This window comes from Tasmannia lanceolata, unplaced genomic scaffold (genome assembly GCF_043159265.1).
Source record: "Tasmannia lanceolata isolate RefF3 unplaced genomic scaffold, GAP_Taslan_0.1 ptg000035l, whole genome shotgun sequence".
Taxonomy (NCBI): Eukaryota; Viridiplantae; Streptophyta; class Magnoliopsida; order Canellales; family Winteraceae; genus Tasmannia; species Tasmannia lanceolata.
Genome location: NW_027518712.1, coordinates 4,508,743 through 4,526,411, shown reverse-complemented (window position 1 = coordinate 4,526,411; position 17,669 = coordinate 4,508,743). Strand labels below are relative to the sequence as shown.

At 40.0% G+C, this 17,669-nt stretch overlaps 1 protein-coding gene and 1 long non-coding RNA gene across 2 annotated transcripts in view; both read right to left on the bottom strand.

The window, feature by feature from the left end:
- Positions 1 to 10,886, bottom strand: part of LOC143859662 (uncharacterized) — a 32,317-nt gene extending 21,431 nt beyond the window's left edge. Inside the window, exon 1 of the mRNA XM_077370312.1 lies at positions 7,665 to 10,886. Coding sequence (XP_077226427.1) covers positions 7,665 to 7,686 — 22 coding nt within the window. The 5' untranslated portion in view covers positions 7,687 to 10,886. The remainder of the gene's footprint in view (positions 1 to 7,664) is intronic.
- Positions 10,887 to 12,977: 2,091 nt separating this feature from the next.
- LOC143859681 (uncharacterized) lies at positions 12,978 to 17,175 on the bottom strand. The gene is made up of 2 exons (XR_013239325.1): positions 16,667 to 17,175; positions 12,978 to 13,416 (listed from the first exon to the last, which is right to left on the bottom strand). It is a non-coding gene; the product is annotated as an uncharacterized LOC143859681 (long non-coding RNA).
- Between the last annotated feature and the right edge of the window lie 494 nt (positions 17,176 to 17,669).

Sequence of the window (17,669 nt, the reverse complement as noted above, 5' to 3'; positions counted from 1 at the left end):
CACCGCAAATGGATTCGAGACCAGCAGATTCGGGTGACGAAATCCCAAATACAACTGAATCCATTCCAAGGGCTACTCACTGCCGGATAATATAGGTATACAAGTGGGCGATGAACTCCCATGGTGTGTACGTGAAAATTAAAAAAAAAGGGGAGCCTAGTTGCCTCCCGGGGCATTTTCACGCATTTGGCAGCAATTTTGAGCACTAGCTCTTAGTAATCCCTGCAGAAGAATATGTGACAAGTGTATATGTACTGAAAAGTAATTCTAACACTTGTTTTATTTCACTCGTCAGGAGCGTTCACAAGTTGCGAAAATGTTCGCAACTTGCAATTACCTCTGAAAGCTACATCGGGTTAAGGATAACCCTAAGAAAGGAGAAAACTCGAATTAGTTGATTTTAAATTCTTGAAAAATGCCAATTTAGTTATATAGACCTACAACCTTTTCATTTTGATAACAAGCTCTGCTTAAGAGGGATTATCATGTTTACTACTCCCCAGCAGAGTCACCAGTCTGTCGGAGTCAGTTTTTTCCCGTGCTGCGCAGGACCACAGGGGATCACCACAATAGGGATTTCAGGGGGTGTTATTTGATCTGCGCTACTTGCGGACTCAGGACCGTAGTCATAACTTCGAAAGTTAGAGAAACTCAGAGTCGCCACCTAGATTAGTGACTAGGACCCGTGTCTATTCTTCTAAGGGAATCAGCAACATGGCTCGAATTCCATTAGAAGAACAATAACCAAAGGGGTTCTTTCGCTCTGGGCCTGTGAACTTTATATTTTGCTTTGCTTAGACTATTGTGGATGTGAATAACTCTTATTCACCTATTTATTGTTTGATCAAATCAGTACCATTGTTGCAGAGAATAGAGAAATTGATTTGAAGCCTTTCTCTTTGAAACTATTTCAATTGGAAGTGAGAGAGAGAGAGATGGAAAACTATTTTTCAAAGGGGGGAAGCAAGGGAGAACGATTTTTTGAGTATTCCACACTCAAAATTTTACTCTCCCCTTTCTCTTTTATATAAAGTAGAGTTTTGGTTTGATAAATCATTGTTTCTCTCTCCTAATTCCAATCCAATTGAGAAACCAACTTGAATTGAGACTCCTCGAGTGAATGGGACTCTCCCAAACCTCCAAGCCTATTTGGGGACACTAAAGATGCATGAGAGAACTTGTATGGAGGCCTCCCTCCAGCCCTTGTGGCCTTATCTCATAAGAATTGGTGTTGGAAACAAATTGCTTGCTTTGTAGATCCTACAATTTAGCAGTTCTTATCCAACGAGGAGTTTGAGTGCAACTCAAAGTCCTTGAGAAGTTGAGACACTTTTCCCAAGCTCTCCAACTGATTTAGGAGTATTGGGGCCCCACAAACCTTATCCAAATGTGTAGTCCTATCCCAATTCGCAATTCCATTCCAATTCCGCAACTTTTGCAAATCCGGTTTGGGGATAACTATCCACATTTGGATTACAAATTATTATGATAATTATTAATCAAATTAATAATACAAAATAATGTATAATAATTAAATAATTAATTAATAAATAAATTAATAATTTAATCGATTAATAACTCACATCTAATGGGAGTTATTTCAGCTCCAATTTGTCTTCGAAAAATTCTCTTACTACCTTTTGTTACTTTCCTGACAAAGACACGAATATATATATCAACATATATATATATATATATATATATATATATATATATAATTAATATCGACATTAATCTAACAGATCATATCCGTCCGTGCAATTACATAAAATGCGGAACCCTGATCCAATTGGATGCTACTCGGTCATTTGAGGATTGAGTGGTATCGTTGTAGGGATCCGACGGTCAATCCTGCAAAATCCTATTGTGGGCCCCACTGCGACCTTGCTCTGTAGTTAAACTACACTCGCATTAGGTCAGTGGCCTCCATCGGGATGTAACCCTGAAGATGACTGTCAGATCATCTTACCCGTAATCACATCATGTATGTGCAAGTCCTTTCTTCCTAACCACGTCTACTGAGTTGAGTCAAACGGGAGGTGGACACCATTTACCACTTGGCCCACTCTTGGAATACCATTTTGGTCAAGCGGTGTTCGGCCACCAAATGCATTTGTAAAATCCCTTGAAAATAATTCAATGTTTCATAAAATTTTCTGATAAACATTTATCAAATCTGCCTGGCCAGGCTATTTAATAAGCCTACCGCTCTTACAAAATTGTAGATGTCAATCCCTAAATTTAAGGGCGAAGAATTTCTTGTTGAGTATCACTATTGGTCTAGAAGGTTTGCTCTAGGATATAGCTCTATCTGAATCTGACTCTAAAAATAGAATCACTATATGATAGACTAAGACCCTAGAACGGACTGGCAGACCAATAAGATTCCTCAGGTCTAAGGACCTGTGAAGGGTCCTGTCTAGAAGAACAACTTTATAATTTCTTGTCCACAAGTTGTTCTTTATTTGATCTGGTTCGGTTACGCGATCCAATCGCCGTACCCACTCTTCTTGCTTAGGGTCCACTACCCAGATGACCGAGATAAGTCACCTCACGTCACATGCATGTAGGCAAGACTGGTGCTAGTTGTATACAGAAAGAGATGTCCAGTCTCTTTCACAACTTGGAACTATTAAGGCTTGTATAGAACCGAGATGCCATATCTCCTTGCTCCCTTGGAAGTGTGAATCCTTTGAGCATGGCATTTCTACTCTGCTACCTAAGGACGAACATGTGTCAATAAAATAAGCACATCACACACATTGATAAATGTAAATACCCATTCAAGTCATGAAATAAATCTTTCTTGATTAGAAAATGTCATTCTACTAGCTTTCCAGGGCATATACTCAAACAATCTCCCACTTACCCTTAAAGCCAGTCATGAATATATCTTAGACCCATTCCCTCCAGATGCTTGTCAAATAACTTTTGACTAGGGGACTTGGTCAAAGCATCTGCCACGTTGTCCACTGATGCTACTTTAGCTTTGGTCACATCCCCTCTGTCGATAAGCTCTCATCTCACATGTTATTTTAGAAGGACGTGCTTTGACTTCTAATGAGTCCTTAGTTCCTTTGCTTGAGCAATCGCCCCACTGTTATCACAATACAGGGTAATAGGTCTCTCAACAGAGGGCACGACTCCAAGTTCGTCTATAAATTTTGGCAGCCATACCGCCTCCTTCTCCGCATCACTCGCAGCGATGTATTCCGCCTCAGTTGTGGAGTCCGCCATGGTATCTTGCTTGTAACTCCTCCAAGAAACTGCTCTATTACCTAAGGTGAAGACAAAACCTGATGAGAATTTCATGTCGTCAACATTTGACTGAAAATCTGCATTAGTATATCCAAAAATGACTAATTCGTCTCCTCCAAATACTAAACAGTAATGTTTAGTTCTTCTGAGGTACTTAAAGATAAGCTTAACTACTGTCAAATGCTCTGGACCTGGGTTTGATTGATATTTACTAAACGCACTTACAGAGAAACAAATATTTGGCCTTATACACAACATGGCATATATCAAGCTTCCCACTGCCGATGCGTAGGGAATCTTGTTCAGTTCTTCCTTCTCTTCAGATGTCTTAGGAGACATCTTTTTAGAGAGCTTGGTTCCATGCCTAAAAGGTATGAACACTTTATTGGAATTTGCCATATGATACTTGAAATCCCATTGGGCAACACACAAGAGGGGGTGAATTGGGTGTTTTAAAATTTTTCTATTCCAAAAGTTAGGGCTTATGAAGTTAACTTAGTTAGTTCTAACCATTGTTCAAAATTATATTCAAATAGAAAATGGATAAAGATTACAAATCGCACCACAAGAGAAAGGAGAGGAAGCAAGGAGACTACACAATGATTTTATAGTGGTTCGGTCACAACTTGACCTATTCCACTACCCAAGTACTTGGTCTTTTCTTGGAATTTTATCCACTATGGTAAGGCTCCTCAACGCCGCCTCACAAAGCATATACAAGCGATCACCGCCTCCATAAAGGGACACACCCTTGTATTACAACTGCGCCTCCAAGGACGTTCTTTTTCGTTGCACCGCGGCCTTGAAGCAAGACATTCATTTTTGCGATTCCAAATACAAATAGAAGAAGGAAGAAATAAAATGAAGAGCTCTCAAGCCTTTTCAAGGCGAATACAACTGTCAAAGCTCACAAGACTCCCAATGATTGAAACTAAATGCTTAGGGGAGTACCTCTTAGCAAGAAATGAATGCAAGTTTGAATGCTCAAGAGATTTGATGAAAAATCCTTTTGATTTTGAAAGAGAAAAGCTCTAGGGTTTGATAATGATTCAAAAGGTGTAAATGAGGGTCTTTGATGGGGTTTAAATAGCCCTAGTTCATTTGAGAAGAATCAAAGGCAAAACTGTAGTAAAACTGGGTGGTTGCACCTACCCTCTGCTGACCCCAACGGCTCTTTCGCAATATTGGCGCGGTCGACCGAGCCATTGCGGTCGCCCGCCCTTATAGGGCGCCTCATTTTTATTTTCAAATTCTAAACTGCCTCGGTCGACCGGGGAAACCGAGGTCGCCCTTTGAGGGATACCTGTTTGAAAAATATTTTGGCTCGAAAACAATATAGCTGTTGATCGGACCGTCACGGTCCTCCGCCCTGGACTAATTTAATTTTTGAAAGTTTTAAGTTCAAAAACATTAATCACTCGATCGAGGGGGTAGCGGTCGACCTCCGAGACCAACCTGGATGATTTCTAAAAATTGAGAAATTATTCTACGGTTGACCGGTATTGTCACAGTCAACCGGCCCGATAAAATTTGAGATACCATGGAATTCCAGGTAGCATCCTGCGATCGCCCGGCCTATTCCGGTCGACCGGCCCTGTGTTAAAATCTTGATTTTAAATATTTTGTGCAAGGGACTTTGGGGCCATGATCTTTGGGTTTTAAACATGTGTTTTCAAATACATTAATGCACTTAGAAAAATAGCTTTAAGGATGATTTAAAAACATTAAAACTTGCAAACATGAAAAGCCAAGAGGACTCCCATGCATTCTAACACTATAACCTTGAGTCTTCTTGATCTTCAATCTTGTTGGGTGCTTGCATGAGCTTCTCCTTATCTTGTGATAGTCTTCAAATACATTCTTGCACTTGTGGCTTCCTTGATTCTTCGATACACCATACGGCTTGAAGGATGACCACCAAGACTTAACTTTCTCCAAGACTAGCCCTTGTTCTTCTAGCTTCAAGTGTTGACATGAATGAAACCTGTCTAAATCACAACACTCGAGAAGCCATTAGCAAACTACCATCAATTTGGGTTTGTTGATCATCAAGATAAGAGAGGGATGTACCCTTAGGCTTACAATACTTGGTGTGGTACCCGGATCCCGCGAGAGGGGCGGGGCGCGAGCCGCCGCGCGCTCTCTCTTTTGGTCTCTCGTATCCACGCGATTGGTGTGTGCATTTTAATGTTGATTTGAATTAATCTTTCCTGTGAACTTGGGATCACTAAGGCAATCCGAATTCCACACGAAAGAGACTGACAGAGTCGCCACCTAGATGTGGGATCTAGGACCCGTAATTAACCAGAAATCTAGACTCGCTACCTGGTTACGAGAATGGAAGGTATGGGGAGTTATCCGCCACATGCACCATTCCTGCCCGATAATCGGTCTTCGATTCCAAAAGCTAACTCTTTTAAATTTATTTTAAATGGCTCATTCAACTCTATGTTAATGTGCGAACTAAGTGACATGCATCCTAGAATCTAATTTCAATGTGAATCCTAGATGTGTATCTTGATTTATTAATTTGTCTGGATTCAATCTAAGTGACAGTTCTCCTAGAATTCTAATTTCATGGAAAATCCTAAGTGATTTAATTAAGCATTTACAAGAAAATTAATATATAAAACACCACAATTTGTTGTGGTGCCGACTCGCGGGTGGTATGCCGTCAGACATCCAAGCTGCCTACGTACCCAAGCCTCACTGGGATCAGAGTCGACGTAGTTCGGTGCACCTAAGCTAAGTTACATATGCCTAACTCAACTAGGACACCGACCTAGACGGGATTGACTGTTTCAACAGTTTTAGGAGAAGTTATTTAATTCAAGTTGAGGATTTTATTATCTTAGGATTTCATCTAAGATGCTATATGATTCTCATCTAAATGCAAATGGTCCCTTAGACTAATGCAGGTTTGCCTACATCCTAGTTTACTAGGCTTGTCCTAGGGAAAGATTGGGTGACTAGTGTAACTAGACCTATGGCACGGTTGCTATACATAGCAAACGTCCGTGATGAGGCTGGACTCCTAACTCTAGGACTCCCCAAAACCTAAGACTCCCTAAAACTTAGGACACGACACGACACCGGTGTTCCCAAATTGGGCTCTAAGGGTTCCTAAAGGAATTTTGAATCCACCGGCTCTTGGAAATCTCGAATTCTTTTGGGCTTGTGGAAACTTTTAGAGTTTTCTTGAAGCTTTTATTATCTGAAGGTATTTAGTGTGTTTGGTAGCTTTTAAAGTTGTTTATTTAGAAGGTTTTAGTTTCACTTGAAATTTTTAGTGGTCTTTTGGTTAATGGCTTTTAACGGATTTTTATCAGTGGATTTTAAATGGGTGAATTTTAGTTTTGTTAATTTTAGGTTGGATGTACTTTAGATTAATGTCTTTCGATTTTGGTTTGGAAAATGACGTTAACACAACCAAGTTTTGACAATTGCACAAATTCGACAAACCATTGACCATTAAAAGATCTAACAAATGCAGCCCACTAAAACTGTCGTAACTCTTTAACCGCTTGGCCAAATTCAACGTACGAACATGCGTTGGAAAGATCTTTTATAGGGCTACAACTTTTTAGTTCTCCATTGTTTGTAAATCTGTGATTTAGAGGTTCGAATTTGTGTTGCAAACAAAAGGACAGCAACATTAAACTGGAAATGCCTAAAGGTGTGCCGCAACCATTTTGGACTTAACTTTTTAACCACTCGCCGTCTGATCTAGCACGAATACTCGTTGGAAACGGCACGAAAATATCTACGACTTTGTAGTTAACCATTTCCCACGATTCTGTTGTTTAGAGGTCGAAAAATCTGTTTAAAGTCTAACAGCTAGCACTATGACGGGAATGATATTGGCACCCCCATGTTTTCTTTTGATAGTTCTTATTTTTTTTAGTGATTAAAAGACGGTGAATATGAAAAATGGCTTGAATGGGCCTGAGATTAGATTCAAATGGGATGTTTGAAAAAGGGGTTGTTTTTATCTACTTGGCAAGGTGGGGTATGGATATTGGGTTCTTGAGATTGAGTGGGGGCTGTTGTTATCAAATTGGAGTGGGGGCTGTTGTTATCAATTGAAAGATGGAGATTTTGTAAGCCAAATTAAATGGGTTTTGATAATTCACGTAAAATTCAAGTTTTCTTTCTTGTAAATGTTCAAAATTTTTAATGAATTGTTTTCCCAAAAGAAATCTAAATTCCCTAACAAGCCAATGATTTCAAAATCCCATCACAAATAGGTTCTAATGACCCTATCACATTAATTATATTTAGCATAAGTGAGAACATGACCAAGGCCAAACTAGTACGAAATTAAACATGACATCAACCAAAATATACGCAAAACAACACTCAATCCTACAAATATAGAAAAGAAAATAAAATTCCAAAAGGCATACCTTTTTGTAGACGATATTCCATGCAAACTTATGGAGAAGAGGGATTTGGTCTAGAGAGAGGGCTTGAATTTTCTAAGAGAGGGGTTCTCTCCTCTTTTCTTCTCTTCTTTTTTTTGGTGAGATGAGAGGGTATTTATAGGAGAATGGGATAGGAGGTTAGGTGAGGTTAGGTGAGGTTAGGTAAGGTTAGGTGAGGTTAGGTGATGTTAGGTGAGGTTAGGTGAGGTTAGGTGAGGTTTGGATGGTTATGATGGGAGGAGAGGTTAGGTGAGGTTAGGTGAGGTTTGAATGGTTAGGATGAGAGGAGAGGTTAGGTGGTTTTGGATGGTTAGACCCAGGTCATGATCTGCCATTGATCTAACGATTTACGGAAATCGGGTCTCGGAATGGAATCAGGGTCCGGGCTATGAAGTGACCCTAGCTTATTTTGTCCCGATTGATGATCCGTAAAGTCAGATCAAGATATTAATGACCTAAAACATATAAATCAATGATAGAGGGGGTTCTCACATGGATTTAACACACTAATTTATTTGTTGATTAAAACAAAACAAAATGGGGTGTCTACAGATGCCCCTCTTTGGTAGAGATGACGTAGTCATTGAATACCAAAGTTAAAAATGACAGAACCATTTTGCGTAGTTTTAATCGACAAAAGGACTCTCTAGATACAACGCACCTTAACATAATGCAAAACCTTAGATGAAACCCTAGAACTTGAATAATAATAAAAACTCGATGCGGCGCCGTTCACAAACGGGCAATTAGAGAATGAGATATCATTTTCGAATGGATTCTGAAGGGAAAGGACAAAGATCGCTCTCAAACAGTTTTTAGAAGGAGATGAGACGCCGCTCACAAGCGGGTTCAACGAGGATAAGAAGCATTCCCAAATGGACTTGGATAATGAGGCACCGTTCACAAACGGCCTCAAGGAGGATAGAAAACCATTCACAAATGGACTCGAGAAAAGAGGCACCGTTCACAAACGGGCTCAAGGAGAAGACAAGACCATTCACAAATGGACTCGAGAAATGAGGCACCGTTCACAAACGGGCTCAAGGAGGAAGATACCATTCACAAATGGATTCGAGAAAAGAGGCACCGTTCACAAACGGGCTCAAGGAGAAGACAAGACCATTCACAAATGGACTCGAGAAATGAGGCACCGTTCACAAACGGGCTCAAGGAGGACGATACCATTCACAAATGGATTCGAGAAAAGAGGCACCATTCACAAACGGGCTCAAGGATAAGACAAGACCATTCACAAATGGACTCGAGAAATGAGGCACCATTCACAAACAGGCTCAAGGAGAAGACGAGACCATTCACAAATGGACTCGAGAAATGAGGCACCGTTCACAAACGGGCTCAAGGAGAAGACGAGACCATTCACAAATGGATTCGAGAAATGAGGCACCGTTCACAAACGGGCTCAAGGAGAAGACAAGACCATTCACAAATGGATTCGAGAAATGAGGCACCGTTCACAAACGGGCTCAAGGAGAAGACAAGACCATTCACAAATGGACTCGAGAAATGAGGCACCGTTCACAAACGGGCTCAAAGAGGACACGAGACCATTCACAAATGGACTCAGAAAATGAGGCACCGTTCACAAACGGGCTCAAGGAGAAGATGAGACCATTCACAAATGGACTCAGAGAATGAGACACCTGTTCACAAACGGGTTCGAAGAGAAGACGAGACCATTCACAAATGGGCTCGAGAAATGAGGCACCGTTCACAAACGGGCTCGAAGAATTTAGGGATTTTTTTATGAACTTGAATTTGACGTAGGAATGGATTTTTATTTTTATTTTTTAATTAAGGATTTGGATTTGATAAATTTTTTTATTTTTGGAAAATGAGGTACCGTCCGCAAACGGGCTCAAGGAGAAGATGAGACCATTCACAAATGGCCTCGAGAAAAGAGGCACCGTTCACAAACGGGCTCAAAGAGGACATGAGACCATTCACAAATGGACTCAGAGAATGAGAAACCTGTTCACAAACGGGTTCAAGGAGAAGACGAGACCATCCCCAAATGGCCTCGAGAAAAGAGGCACCGTTCACAAACGGGCTCAAAGAGGGCATGAGATTTTTCATGAACTTGAATTTGACGTAAGATTGGATTTGTTTGAATCGGGGATTGGTTTTGATGAATTTTTTATTTTTGGGAAATGAGGTACCGTCCGCAAACGGGCTCAAGGAGAAGACGAGACCATTCACAAACGGCCTCGAGAAATGAGGCACCTTTCACAGAAGGGCTCAAAGAGGACATGAGATTTTTCATGAACTTGAATTTGACGTAAGATTGGATTTGTTTGAATCGGGGATTGGATTTGATGAATTTTTATTTTTGGGAAATGAGGTACCGTCTGCAAACGGGCTCAAGGAGAAGACGAGACCATTCACAAATGGGCTCGAGAAATGAGGCACCGTTCACAAACGGGCTCAACGACACAAGATAGCTTTGATTGATGAATTCAACAATGAAAAATTTAGAGATTTTTATGAATTTGAATTTGACGTAGGATTGGATTTTTTGAATTGGGGATTGGATTTGATGAATTTTTGATTTTTTGAGAAATGAGGCACCGTCCACAAACGGGCTCAAGGAGGACATGAGACCGTTCATAAATGAACTCAGAAAATGAGGCACCGTTCACAAATGGGCTCAAGGAGAAGACGAAACCATTCACAAATGGACTCGAGAGATGAGGCACCGTTCACAAACGGGCTCAAGGAGAAGACGAGGCCATTTGCAAATGGGCTCGAGAAAAGAGGTACCGTTCACAAACGGGCTCGAAGAATTTAGAGATTTTCCATGAACTTGAATTTGACGTAAGATTGGATTTGATGAATTTTTTATTTTTTTGAACTCAATGAAATCGGGGATATTATGGATCGTGCCCGACAAAGATGTTGGAAACTAGGACTTTGACGAATGATGAAACGGCAAACCTTTGGAACGAAGAACCATTACTAGCAAGAATGGATTAGGAACATTTTTATGAAACTTCAACAAGATTTTTCTCAAAGAGACTGCTGGTCTTGTCTTCTGGGGATTTTGATAACTGAAACCTTGAACAAGACATTTGAGATTGGTAATTTAGAACAACGACTCTCTTGGATATTAACATGGAAAAGCGGGATCTGCTTCTTGACAGGTGTTTAGATAAACATTTCTTGACCAGGATAACTAACCGGAAGGGAATTATGAATTTGAATGGTTCATCTTTCTGAGAAATTGGCTCAACCACCATTGCATCTGAGGTTCTTCCAAGCTTAAGGTGCCTTCCTGGGGTATGATCTTTTTACGGAAGCTGGGCTTTCTGATGTTTCTACTTCTGAATTTTTCTGAGCTGATCTTCTTTGAAATGAAGTTGTTTGACTAAATTCTCGAGCTCTTTCAGGTATAATTGCAGGGAGCTGCCTAGGCCTGGCCTCCTTCACCAAGATAGTTACATCATTTGGACATAAGAACGACAATTGACTCTTTCTAAAGAGAAAACTTAGATGAAAGGCACTACTCAAAGGATTGAGCAGCCCTGAAGGAGTGAACTTAGAATAATAAAGATTGACTGACTATACTGACAAACATAGTGATGCTTCTGACTTAGTTAATGTTTTGTTTGGTAAGTCTATCCTTTCAAGGAATAGTTTTTCAATTGGTAAACACCGGACTTCTTCCTCGAAACAGTAATGCCTCAAGAATTTAATTACGACCCCTAAGATTGCTTAGCTTCAATGCCCCCAGTTTTGAGGATATCACTTGAATTTGCTTGAACTTCAGTTGATCTTCAGTCTTGATACCGGCTGTTGCCTTCTTATACTGATTCTCTTACCGTGACCAAGTCACCTCTTCAGGGTTTTTAACTTGGCGGACCGCGCTAGCCTTAACTTTTGCCTGAACCACCTTTCTAGGTTTTCGATCCAGCAGGCTATCCCCTTAGCTTTTGCCTAAGCCGCCCTTTCGGGTTTTCAACTTAGCAGGGGAATGATCTTAAATTTTGCCTAGACCGCCCTTTCAGGTTTTCAGTCTAGCAGATCTTCAAACTCCGTTATTTTTCTTATTCATCATCATTTCATTTTTTTATTGTATCTCAGGACCTAGCTCATTAGTTCTGAACACCAGAAGGACTTTTATAGGTAGGATAGGGCTTTTCAAAGAATGGCTTAAGGCTCAACAAAGATTTCGACCGAACCTGTGAACAGGTCGCCTACATATCCCAAGGTAGGAATCAGGTCGTGTGTAGTTCAGGGCGAATGCCCCTAGTTTGAAGATAAATTGTTTGATTTTTTTTTCCTTTTTTCTTTTCTTTCTGGAACAATTAACTTCTCTTCTTTTGGAACTCGTCCCTCTCTTTTTTTTTTTGAAAGGATTGAATTTCTTTTCCTTTTTGAATCGACCGAACTCGGTTCAACCGAGTTGCCTACGTACCCCAGTATAGGGATCAGGTCTCGCGTAGTTCGGGGGCGAATGCCCCGAGTTTGATGGGTTTTCAAGAAAATTTTACTCAGGCTCGAAGGGTTTGCAAACCGGTATTCTTTTGACATTGGTTCTGATTTTGGGATTTATTCGGCCAAAGGGGGCCTTCCGATGTTCAGATTGGGAATCGATCCAGGTTACTAGAGTCCCTCTGGTACTGATTATTTATTTATTATTATTTTTCTCTTTTGTTTTTTTTTTTCGCGGAGTTTGACGGCATTTCCAGGTAAGAGATAATGGATCTTCTTCTTTCAAGATTCTAATACGTGCTTTTGACTTTCATAGAGCGAAACTTGTTCTTTGACATCCTCCATCTATGGATTCGTACTCTCGATATCTGATGATCACTTTTCATTGTTTGCTCTTGAACTTTTCATCTTGAATTTGTTGGCTTTATGTTATGAATTTGAGAACCAAGGTCATTGATTAGAAATATGAAAGTTGTTTCCACTCTATGCCCCTTGTATAGCATATATCTTCTCACTTTCTTCATTTTCTTTGAGCTTTCCATCTATGTCTTGCCCCTGGTATCGGTTGTAGCTTTTCTAGACAATCTTCTTATTCTTGAAATAATTTTATCAATTCTTCACACTCTTTAGAGGGTAATGTATTTTCAATCGGCATTCACTGAATCAAAGTTTCAGTGCCAGTGTTTATCATTTCAATTTCATCTTTGAAAGGTTGGGATTGGCGCTCCTCCTCTCGTTCAAGTAATTGCTGTGACTCAAGTGGAGTTTCGTCAATTTTGTCCTCATTTGAGGAGGGAGTCTTATTTTAAGATCAGAAGCACACTTAAGAAACAGACACAAGTGAACTTTTTGGAACTGACTGAAATTTTATTTAAAGAAAAGCTATTACATCAGACGACCTATCCTGAACATGCTCAGGATTCACAACTCTAAATAAGAAAGGGAAACAGAAGATAACTTGCCTGGACTAGGCATTGACCTTTAACTGTAAGACCGGACTCAACAATTATACTGACCATGATGACTGACTCAACATAAAATAGTAAGTGACTAAAACTTTAACTGCTGCAACTGTTTGGCGTGGAAGGCTCGGCGAAGGCTGGTTCGTTCTGAACATCATCATGGCTGATACTTTCAATTTTGGACAATGATGACTGATTCGCATAGGGGAATGCCCCTAGCTCAAGGATTCTGAGAGTGAACTCTGAAGGACTTAGCAAAATAATCTTGAAAAGGTAGCCCCTAGAGGAGGAAGAGACCAGGGGTACAAGCAAGATTGGATTATCTGGACCAGGCATGATCAGATCATGAGAATGCATAATAGAAAGATTGTGAGATTCTGCATCTGCCAGTTAGGGGATGGCATGAAGATACGATCGAATCGTATGACAGAAGAACGAAAGACGCACGATCAAAAGATTAGATGAGATAGCATAAGATTGCTTTCAACGGATAGATCATGAATGACTAATCCTATGAGATTTTTGGAAATGATGGGATTTATATCCTAACCCAAAGGGAAATTTTTTTTTTTTTTTTTTTTTCACATTTTATCAGTGTTACCTGAAGGCATCAACCCTAATCCTAATCTATCGGAGTGGAGAGAGAATCTCGACTCATGACTTTGTTCGTGTATCTAAGGACCGATCGTGACCATTGGAAGATGGACCACGGCCTAATCTAGACACCAATGGGTAGGATATCCTAAACTAGGCTCACACACATGATGCACATGTGTTCGTATACTACATGCATGTGTGGGTTAATCTAGGGGTAAGGCCAAGAGTTCCCTTAGCGCGAATCCCTGTTCGATATACTGTACCAGTGTCCGGCGTATCAGTACGTGAACAAGAGATCCGTTTACGTACCATAAAGGTACTAGGCTAAGGGTGGAATGCTTCTCTAGCACAGAGGCACCAGGTGATGAAATCCCAGTCAACCATGCTAGATAACACTCCGGGTTCCTAAAATAGGACGTGTGTGCATGTGAGATGCAAGAGTTTAGATGCAAGTGATGTAAGTGTGTGCAATATGTTTGCGCAATCTATGATGCCCTCAGGTTTTGTTAGGTTAAGTTCGAGTAAAATGTGATGAGAAAATAAAACAAGACAAACTAATCTAACAAGTATAGAGTTTTTATGAGCCAGTTAAATTAAATTCAAATGAATTATCTTTTGAAATTTTAATGAAGTTAGGTGGTCCCCAGCAGAGTCGCCAGACTGTGGTACCCTGATCCCGCGAGAGGGGTGCGGGGCGCGAGCCGCCGCTCTCTCTCTTTTGGTCTCTCGTATCCACGCGATTGGTGTGTGCATTTTAATGTTGATTTGAATTAATCTTTCCTGTGAACTTGGGATCACTAAGGCAATCCGAATTCCACACGAAAGAGACTGACAGAGTCGCCACCTAGATGTGGGATCTAGGACCCGTAATTAACCAGAAATCTAGACTCGCTACCTGGTTACGAGAATGGAAGGTATGGGGAGTTATCCGCCACATGCACCATTCCTGCCCGATAATCGGTCTTCGATTCCAAAAGCTAACTCTTTTAAATTTATTTTAAATGGCTCATTCAACTCTATGTTAATGTGCGAACTAAGTGACATGCATCCTAGAATCTAATTTCAATGTGAATCCTAGATGTGTATCTTGATTTATTAATTTGTCTGGATTCAATCTAAGTGACAGTTCTCCTAGAATTCTAATTTCATGGAAAATCCTAAGTGATTTAATTAAGCATTTACAAGAAAATTAATATATAAAACACCACAATTTGTTGTGGTGCCGACTCGCGGGTGGTATGCCGTCAGACATCCAAGCTGCCTACGTACCCAAGCCTCACTGGGATCAGAGTCGACGTAGTTCGGTGCACCTAAGCTAAGTTACATATGCCTAACTCAACTAGGACACCGACCTAGACGGGATTGACTGTTTCAACAGTTTTAGGAGAAGTTATTTAATTCAAGTTGAGGATTTTATTATCTTAGGATTTCATCTAAGATGCTATATGATTCTCATCTAAATGCAAATGGTCCCTTAGACTAATGCAGGTTTGCCTACATCCTAGTTTACTAGGCTTGTCCTAGGGAAAGATTGGGTGACTAGTGTAACTAGACCTATGGCACGGTTGCTATACATAGCAAACGTCCGTGATGAGGCTGGACTCCTAACTCTAGGACTCCCCAAAACCTAAGACTCCCTAAAACTTAGGACACGACACGACACCGGTGTTCCCAAATTGGGCTCTAAGGGTTCCTAAAGGAATTTTGAATCCACCGGCTCTTGGAAATCTCGAATTCTTTTGGGCTTGTGGAAACTTTTAGAGTTTTCTTGAAGCTTTTATTATCTGAAGGTATTTAGTGTGTTTGGTAGCTTTTAAAGTTGTTTATTTAGAAGGTTTTAGTTTCACTTGAAATTTTTAGTGGTCTTTTGGTTAATGGCTTTTAACGGATTTTTATCAGTGGATTTTAAATGGGTGAATTTTAGTTTTGTTAATTTTAGGTTGGATGTACTTTAGATTAATGTCTTTCGATTTTGGTTTGGAAAATGACGTTAACACAACCAAGTTTTGACAATTGCACAAATTCGACAAACCATTGACCATTAAAAGATCTAACAAATGCAGCCCACTAAAACTGTCGTAACTCTTTAACCGCTTGGCCAAATTCAACGTACGAACATGCGTTGGAAAGATCTTTTATAGGGCTACAACTTTTTAGTTCTCCATTGTTTGTAAATCTGTGATTTAGAGGTTCGAATTTGTGTTGCAAACAAAAGGACAGCAACATTAAACTGGAAATGCCTAAAGGTGTGCCGCAACCATTTTGGACTTAACTTTTTAACCACTCGCCGTCTGATCTAGCACGAATACTCGTTGGAAACGGCACGAAAATATCTACGACTTTGTAGTTAACCATTTCCCACGATTCTGTTGTTTAGAGGTCGAAAAATCTGTTTAAAGTCTAACAGCTAGCACTATGACGGGAATGATATTGGCACCCCCATGTTTTCTTTTGATAGTTCTTATTTTTTTTAGTGATTAAAAGACGGTGAATATGAAAAATGGCTTGAATGGGCCTGAGATTAGATTCAAATGGGATGTTTGAAAAAGGGGTTGTTTTTATCTACTTGGCAAGGTGGGGTATGGATATTGGGTTCTTGAGATTGAGTGGGGGCTGTTGTTATCAAATTGGAGTGGGGGCTGTTGTTATCAATTGAAAGATGGAGATTTTGTAAGCCAAATTAAATGGGTTTTGATAATTCACGTAAAATTCAAGTTTTCTTTCTTGTAAATGTTCAAAATTTTTAATGAATTGTTTTCCCAAAAGAAATCTAAATTCCCTAACAAGCCAATGATTTCAAAATCCCATCACAAATAGGTTCTAATGACCCTATCACATTAATTATATTTAGCATAAGTGAGAACATGACCAAGGCCAAACTAGTACGAAATTAAACATGACATCAACCAAAATATACGCAAAACAACACTCAATCCTACAAATATAGAAAAGAAAATAAAATTCCAAAAGGCATACCTTTTTGTAGACGATATTCCATGCAAACTTATGGAGAAGAGGGATTTGGTCTAGAGAGAGGGCTTGAATTTTCTAAGAGAGGGGTTCTCTCCTCTTTTCTTCTCTTCTTTTTTTTGGTGAGATGAGAGGGTATTTATAGGAGAATGGGATAGGAGGTTAGGTGAGGTTAGGTGAGGTTAGGTAAGGTTAGGTGAGGTTAGGTGATGTTAGGTGAGGTTAGGTGAGGTTAGGTGAGGTTTGGATGGTTATGATGGGAGGAGAGGTTAGGTGAGGTTAGGTGAGGTTTGAATGGTTAGGATGAGAGGAGAGGTTAGGTGGTTTTGGATGGTTAGACCCAGGTCATGATCTGCCATTGATCTAACGATTTACGGAAATCGGGTCTCGGAATGGAATCAGGGTCCGGGCTATGAAGTGACCCTAGCTTATTTTGTCCCGATTGATGATCCGTAAAGTCAGATCAAGATATTAATGACCTAAAACATATAAATCAATGATAGAGGGGGTTCTCACATGGATTTAACACACTAATTTATTTGTTGATTAAAACAAAACAAAATGGGGTGTCTACACTTGGCCAATAACTTATCTATGTAAGCTTTCTGCGATAGTCCAAGTGTCCTAGTCCTACGGTCTGTAAATAATTTAAGGGCAAGGATATAAAATGCTTCACGTAAATCCTTCATAGCAAAGGTACTAGATAGCCATACTTTTGTATTAGACAACATTCCAGCATCATTCCAAATGAGTAGAATGTCATCTACATACAAAACAAGAAATGTCACAGCACTCCCACTGACCTTTTTATAACCACAAGCTTCATCTACGTTTTGTTTATAGGCAAACTCTTTGACTGCTTGATCAAAACAAAGATTCCAATTGCGAGATGCTTGCTTTAATCCATAAATGCATCTTTGCAACTTGCACACTTTCTGACTTCCTTCTCCTGCAGCTTCAAAACCTTCTGGCTGGATCATATAGATATCCTCTTGAATGTTTCCATTCA